This window comes from Notolepis coatsorum (assembly GCF_963971535.1).
Source record: "Notolepis coatsorum genome assembly, chromosome: 5".
In the NCBI taxonomy this organism is placed as follows: domain Eukaryota; kingdom Metazoa; phylum Chordata; class Actinopteri; order Aulopiformes; family Paralepididae; genus Notolepis; species Notolepis coatsorum.
Window position 1 is genome coordinate 131,097,473 of NC_140169.1, and position 7,500 is coordinate 131,104,972.

General features: G+C 42.2%; 1 protein-coding gene across 1 annotated transcript in view; it reads left to right on the forward strand.

Annotated features, from left to right (window-relative positions):
• Positions 1 to 7,500, forward strand: part of myt1la (myelin transcription factor 1-like, a) — a gene marked incomplete at both ends in the record, with an annotated part of 52,924 nt that overhangs the window by 39,660 nt on the left and 5,764 nt on the right. The window contains 5 exon segments of the mRNA XM_084314262.1: positions 1 to 78; positions 2,076 to 2,224; positions 3,418 to 3,486; positions 4,990 to 5,052; positions 6,806 to 6,889. The exon segment at positions 1 to 78 is cut by the window's left edge and continues 144 nt beyond it. Of these exon segments, the coding sequence (XP_084170388.1) occupies positions 1 to 78; positions 2,076 to 2,224; positions 3,418 to 3,486; positions 4,990 to 5,052; positions 6,806 to 6,889 (443 nt within the window).

Below are 7,500 nucleotides of genomic sequence, written 5' to 3' on the forward strand. Positions count from 1 at the left end.
ATGAGCGAGGCCGACTGCTGGGACCTGCCCGTCGACTACACCAAGATCAAGCGCATCAGCGACGACGAGCAGAAAGAGGTAGACGGAAGGACCGCAGCAGTTATTCAGGGCAAAATCCACAAAGAAAATAAATACAAATATTTGTATATCTATCAAATTAAATAATAATAATAATAATAAAAATGATAATGATAATAATACGACAACAATATTTATTGGTAGTAGTAGCAGCAGTAGTAATAATAGTATTCAATTTAAAAATGAATACTATTCTGTGTCCCACAGACCTTTTGAAAGGTTGCTCACCTACTCTAGATTTAGATTACATAAAAAAAAATTCCCATCTCGACTATTGGATTAGCGCATGGTGATTTTAAAGTTCTAAAACGATCATTAGACAGCATGGAGGTAATGATAATTAGATTTGGTTCATCCATGGGAAGCGGAATAGCTGCAGACATACTGGTTTCCTCGAATGGTCCACGAGGGACATCATGTGGCAATAACCGGTACTGCACGTGTTCATTTGGAGCGGCACTGTGAATTCACGGTTCATAGGATTCAATAAAGCTTAACATTACATTACTAATACGAGATACATCATCCCCACACTTTATACTTCAAATATCTGATATTACACAGAGCAGCCCATGCAGTAAATTGATACATTTGCTGTGTCAGATTAAAAGTGCTTAAGTTAAGGGGGTTAATCATAAGAGTAATTGGAGTTGTTACTGTAATCAAGCATGGAGTTTCAGTGGGCAAGAGCTTGGAGCTTTGTGAGAAAAGGGGATTTTCAGCTTTGTGAGAAAAGGGGATTTTCCTCAGAGAGAATGTGTCAATATTACACCGACTAGTCTACTGCTGAGGAAATATGATGTGGTGTGGTGTGATGTGATGTGGTGTGATGTGGTGTGATGTGGTGTGATGTGGTGTGGTGTGGTGTGGTGTGATGTGATGTGATGTGGTGTGGTGTGATGTGATGTGATGTGGTGTGATGTGGTGTGATGTGGTGTGATGTGGTGTGATGTGGTGTGATGTTATGTGATGTGGTGTGATGTGATGTGGTGTGATGTGGTGTGATGTGGTGTGATGTGATGTGGTGTGATGTGGTGTGATGTGGTGTGATGTGATGTGATGTGGTGTGATGTGATGTGGTGTGATGTGGTGTGATGTGGTGTGGTGTGATGTGGTGTGATGTGATGTGGTGTGATGTGATGTGATGTGGTGTGGTGTGATGTGGTGTGATGTGATGTGATGTGATGTGGTGTGATGTGGTGTGATGTGGTGTGATGTGGTGTGATGTGATGTGGTGTGATGTGGTGTGATGTGATGTGATGTGATGTGGTGTGATGTGAGGTGGTGTGATGTGGTGTGATGTGGTGTGATGTGGTGTGGTGTGATGTGGTGTGATGTGATGTGGTGTGATGTGGTGTGGTGTGGTGTGAGGTGGTGTGGTGTGATGTAATGTGATGTGGTGTGATGTGGTGTGATGTGATGTGGTGTGATGTGGTGTGATGTGATGTGGTGTGATGTGGTGTGGTGTGATGTGATGTGGTGTGATGTGATGTGATGTGGTGTGATGTGATGTGGTGTGGTGTGATGTGATGTGATGTGATGTGGTGTGATGTGGTGTGATGTGGTGTGATGTGGTGTGGTGTGATGTGATGTGATGTGATGTGGTGTGATGTGGTGTGATGTGGTGTGATGTGGTGTGGTGTGATGTGATGTGATGTGATGTGGTGTGATGTGGTGTGGTGTGATGTGGTGTGATGTGGTGTGATGTGATGTGGTGTGATGTGATGTGGTGTGGTGTGATGTGGTGTGATGTGGTGTGATGTGGTGTGATGTGATGTGGTGTGGTGTGATGTGGTGTAATGTGATGTAATGTGGTGTGGTGTGATGTAATGTGATGTGGTGTAATGTGGTGTGGTGTGATGTGATGTGATGTGATGTGGTGTGGTGTGATGTGATGTGGTGTGGTGTGGTGTGATGTGGTGTGATGTGGTGTGATGTGGTGTGGTGTGATGTGGTGTGATGTGGTGTGGTGTGACGTGTGGACTTACATGTTGCAGTCTTCTTATTTCCCATCACTACACCAGAGCAACGAGCTGGACCCGTTCCAGGACCTTCTGGACGAGCAGCACTACCCGGGGGACGTTGCCATGCCCAGTCCCAAACACAAGTACACCCCCTGCAAGGAGGGCAAGAAGGAGCTCATCACGTAAGACCAGGTTTTGATTTCAACAAGCTATATTATCCATTTAGTGAAACAATCGGAGGGTTTCATTCCAAAATTCGGGGTAAAACAATATCTCAAGGTCACCGCTCAATAGTTCCCAAAGCGCGGATAGAATTCATCCTCTGTGACTATTTCATAGACAAAGAAACTTGAGAAACTCAATGGTGAGTTTTACCGTCATGCTGTTGATACTGTTGTTCGAGTAGGCGGATGGTTTTTCACATGAATATCTACATTTTCCATCTGGCACCTGATGTTCAATGCTCAATACTTCAGAAATACAGAAATGATTGCAAACTCGGAAATGTCACTTTTTTCTGTAGGCAAGATAGTTGTTTATGTTTCATCGTGAGTCTATGTTAGAAATCATCTTAGTCAGTCTTTCCGTCAGAGCAGATGATGGATATCTCATTTTGGAAACAAAGCTCTATTATTATTATCATATCCTTTGATGTTAGATATTTAACTTTTAACTCATTTAGCGCCATCGCTTAATGAGCCAGGGGGGCGTTAGAACGCCATCGTTTTAATCAATGGAGAGACTGCGAGATTTGCGAGTGCTTAAAATATATCTTATATTATAGCTATGGGTCTAATACACCCGTCGATTGTCAGTGAGTTGCTTCCAGTCAACATGTACAAAACGGATTGTTTTTTCATCCGTACATTTCCGTTTTATACTGTTTTGAATATGAGTATAGTTTTGGTGATTCTTAGTAATCGCAGGAAAAGACGCGATAATAGCCCTTTAGTGGAATACACTAAACACATTGTCATTTTTTGCCTGATTATCGAATCTTCCTGAAATCAACGCTAGATTATCATTATTATCCATCCTCGTGCATACATGAAATCGGCCCAGAAAATAAACTACACCATTTCTAATAGAGTGCAATACCGGCTGGAAGGCGTAGGCGGCGGTATTTGCCCTTTTGCGAGCTCAGACCCATTCCCAATGATAACATCAGGCTGGATGGATGAAAAATGTATGGATATAGCTAATAAAAGAAATAACGATTAAAACCCGACTTTACTCGTGATTGGCGCTGAACGGTTGGCGAGTTAACCCGACTTTACTCGTGACTGGCGCTGAATGAGTTAAGTGTGGGAATTTTGAAAAGCTTATTTCTGCAATGGCTTCACTCACATTATGTTTGGATCTATTTCTCTACTAGCCTCTCAAGCTGCCAGTTAGCAGACAAGAGCGTTCGCAGTATGATGACAACCAACTCCCAAGACCTCAAGTTAGTATTTCCAATCAGTTGTTGTTGTTGTTGTTGTTGTTGTTGTTGTTGTTGTTGTTGTTGTTGTTGTTGGTGGTAGTGGTGGTGGTGGTGGCCTAGCTAGCACAAATTAATGGAAGCAGATATGGACCACTAGCCTAGCCGTTGGCCAAAAACACCTCTCTCTGAGTTTTAAGCTAGACTAGTGGTCCGTATCTGCCACCGTCGATTTGTGCTAAGCTAGGCTAGCTTGCAACCGGATAGCTTTCTATCTACTGAACGCATAGAGAGGAAATTGGTATCTATCTTCTTGAGAAGACAGAAAGCGCATTTTCCATAATGTTGGTGAGAAAATTGCTGTCTATCTTGTCTGACTCTGGAGAAGGCGGTAAGCACATTTCCCATAATGTTGGCGTGCCCCTTTAAATAGTATGAGTATACCTGTTTTTCTATGGATGCCCTGCCACATTTTAAGTGGGGATGGTGGTAAGCTAAAATCTATATGCAAAAATGTTTATTCATAAACATAAGCACAGTGTTGTGAAGAAGGCACGGCAACGCCTCTACTTCCTCAGGCGCCTAAGGAGGTTCCAAGTCAGTCAGAAGATCCTTAAGAACTTCTACTCATGCACAATAGAGAGCATCCTGACTGGCTATATCACCTCCTGGTTTGGGAATAGCACTGCACAAGACCGTAGCAGACTACAGAGAGTGGCCCGTTCAGCCGAACGCACAATTGGAGGGGGGCTTCCCACTCTCCAGGACATTTACAACAAGCGGTGCATGGGTAAGGCTAAGAGAATTATCAAAGACTCCAGCCACCCAAACAACTGCCTCTTTGAACTGCTGCGGTCAGGCAAGCGATACCGGAGTCTCATGGCAAGCACAGAGAGACTCAGAAGAAGCTTCTATCCCCAGGCCATCAGGATGCTCAACGAACAATAACACTATGTAACAACCATCAAATGCACTCACAGCACACACATCCACACGCACACACTCACTTTAAACAAACAACTCACTGCAGCACCCACTTTACCCACTTTAGAACACCTAAACACACTTTATATTTATTGGTAAAGAATTTGCACTACAACCCATACCTCATTACACCTTACTCTAAATTGTACCTAAATTGTACCTCATCCCATCTCTGCTTTGCACTGTATAGTATATAGTATATTGTATTGTAACTCAGTTACTTCTACTCTGCATTGAACATTGTATATATGTATATACTGAACACTTTTGTCTACGTACCTGACTTCTATTTTATACTTGCTATACTTATTTTATACTTATCTATTTTTGTCTAGCACAGTCTCTGGAGCGTAACAGAAAGAAGCATTTTGTATAAAAGTATTCTGTACTTCTGTATGACAACTAATAAAGAAACTTGAAACTTAAAGAAACTTGAACTCCCTAAGAGGGCCCTCTCTGTATGGCAGGGGCAGGGGGCTCAAGCCCCCTTTTGATCCTATCTGTCCACATGCCTGTAACCATGTTGTCCTTGGGTGTCCTCAGGTGTCCCACCTCAGGTTGTGATGGATCTGGACACATCACGGGGAACTACGCCTCACACAGGAGGTAGACACAGTTTATATGCACTAATCTCACTTCAAATCACAAGCAATTGCACATCGATCCGGTTGCACAAGCGTTTGATGATATTGCATATAATTTAACCAGCAATGACTATAGATGGAAGACTAAATTAGGAGGCCTATGATTATATTCATATATTCAACTACATTCTAGTTTGAAGGCGGAAATATTTTAAACATTACTTAAGTTTGTCTTTCATTCCTCCAAATAAGAACGCACCTTGCTGTCAAACTGTCAAATGCACTGATTGTGTTTGTAACCCTGTTAACATACGATGGTAGTGAAGTTAACTGATGTGTTTGTAACCCTGTTAACATACGATGGTAGTGAAGTTAACTGATGTGTTTGTAACCCTGCTAACATACGATGGTAGTGAAGTTAACTGATGTGTTCGTAACCCTGTTAACATACGATGGTAGTGAAGTTAACTGATGTGTTCGTAACCCTGTTAACATACGATGGTAGTGAAGTTAACTGATGTGTTTGTAACCCTGTTAACATACGATGGTAGTGAAGTTAACTGATGTGTTTGTAACCCTGTTAACATACGATGGTAGTGAAGTTAACTGATGTGTTCGTAACCCTGTTAACATACGATGGTAGTGAAGTTAACTGATGTGTTCGTAACCCTGTTAACATACGATGGTAGTGAAGTTAACTGATGTGTTTGTAACCCTGTTAACATACGATGGTAGTGAAGTTAACTGATGTGTTTGTAACCCTGTTAACATACGATGGTAGTGAAGTTAACTGATGTGTTTGTAACCCTGTTAACATACGATGGTAGTGAAGTTAACTGATGTGTTTGTAACCTTGTTAACATACGATGGTAGTGAAGTTAACTGATGTGTTTGTAACCCTGCTAACATACGATGGTAGTGAAGTTAACTGATGTGTTCGTAACCCTGTTAACATACGATGGTAGTGAAGTTAACTGATGTGTTTGTAACCCTGTTAACATACGATGGTAGTGAAGTTAACTGATGTGTTCGTAACCCTGTTAACATACGATGGTAGTGAAGTTAACTGATGTGTTCGTAACCCTGTTAACATACGATGGTAGTGAAGTTAACTGATGTGTTTGTAACCCTGTTAACATACGATGGTAGTGAAGTTAACTGATGTGTTTGTAACCCTGCTAACATACGATGGTAGTGAAGTTAACTGATGTGTTTGTAACCCTGCTAACATACGATGGTAGTGAAGTTAACTGATGTGTTCGTAACCCTGTTAACATACGATGGTAGTGAAGTTAACTGATGTGTTTGTAACCCTGCTAACATACGATGGTAGTGAAGTTAACTGATGTGTTCGTAACCCTGTTAACATACGATGGTAGTGAAGTTAACTGATGTGTTTGTAACCCTGTTAACATACGATGGTAGTGAAGTTAACTGATGTGTTCGTAACCCTGTTAACATACGATGGTAGTGAAGTTAACTGATGTGTTTGTAACCCTGTTAACATACGATGGTAGTGAAGTTAACTGATGTGTTCGTAACCCTGTTAACATACGATGGTAGTGAAGTTAACTGATGTGTTCGTAACCCTGTTAACATACGATGGTAGTGCAGTTAACTGATGTGTTTGTAACCCTGTTAACATACGATGGTAGTGAAGTTAACTGATGTGTTTGTAACCCTGTTAACATACGATGGTAGTGAAGTTAACTGATGTGTTCGTAACCCTGTTAACATACGATGGTAGTGAACTGCACAAGACCTTTCCCCTCCAGTCTGTCAGGTTGTCCACGGGCTAAGAAGAGCGGCATCAAGATACTGCACAGCAAAGAGGACAAGGACGACCAGGAGCCAATCAGGTGAGGCCCTTCGGAATGTTAGTCTCTGCATCTGGACATTCATGAAACGGGGGGGGGGCTAAAGAAGCCACGGTCAGTCATCCATCTCACCACCAACTCTCCTCCCCGACAGGCGACGCAAAAGGAGTCAAGTAAAGGTGCTCGCTCGGGACCGCTTGACATTTTTGTTAAAGCAGAGCCGTAATGTTAAGCGAATACGACCTTGCGGATAATCTAAAGTTCAGCCCGTGTCATTCCTACAGCAATCTGTAGGCCAGCTGCTGTTGCCACCACCTCTGTTCCTGCGAGGTTCAGTGAATACACCGCCATCATTAACATCGCAATCATAATTAACACTGACCTCTTTACTCTGCTGGGCGGAGCAGCCTCTGCACACACTGCTCATTTTAATCAGCTCAAATGTCACTCCGAAGGGCATACGGTACCGATGCATTAAAAACACAGACAGGATGTCTCGAGCCTCCCATGTACGAAAAAGTAACTCTAGTAAAACTATAGAATTCCTGTGTTTTTTTTTTTTTTTCCATATGCACCAAATACTATAGTACAGTAATAACGTAGTATTTCTATGGCAAAACCACAGGAATACTGTAGCGATTCACCATACATTT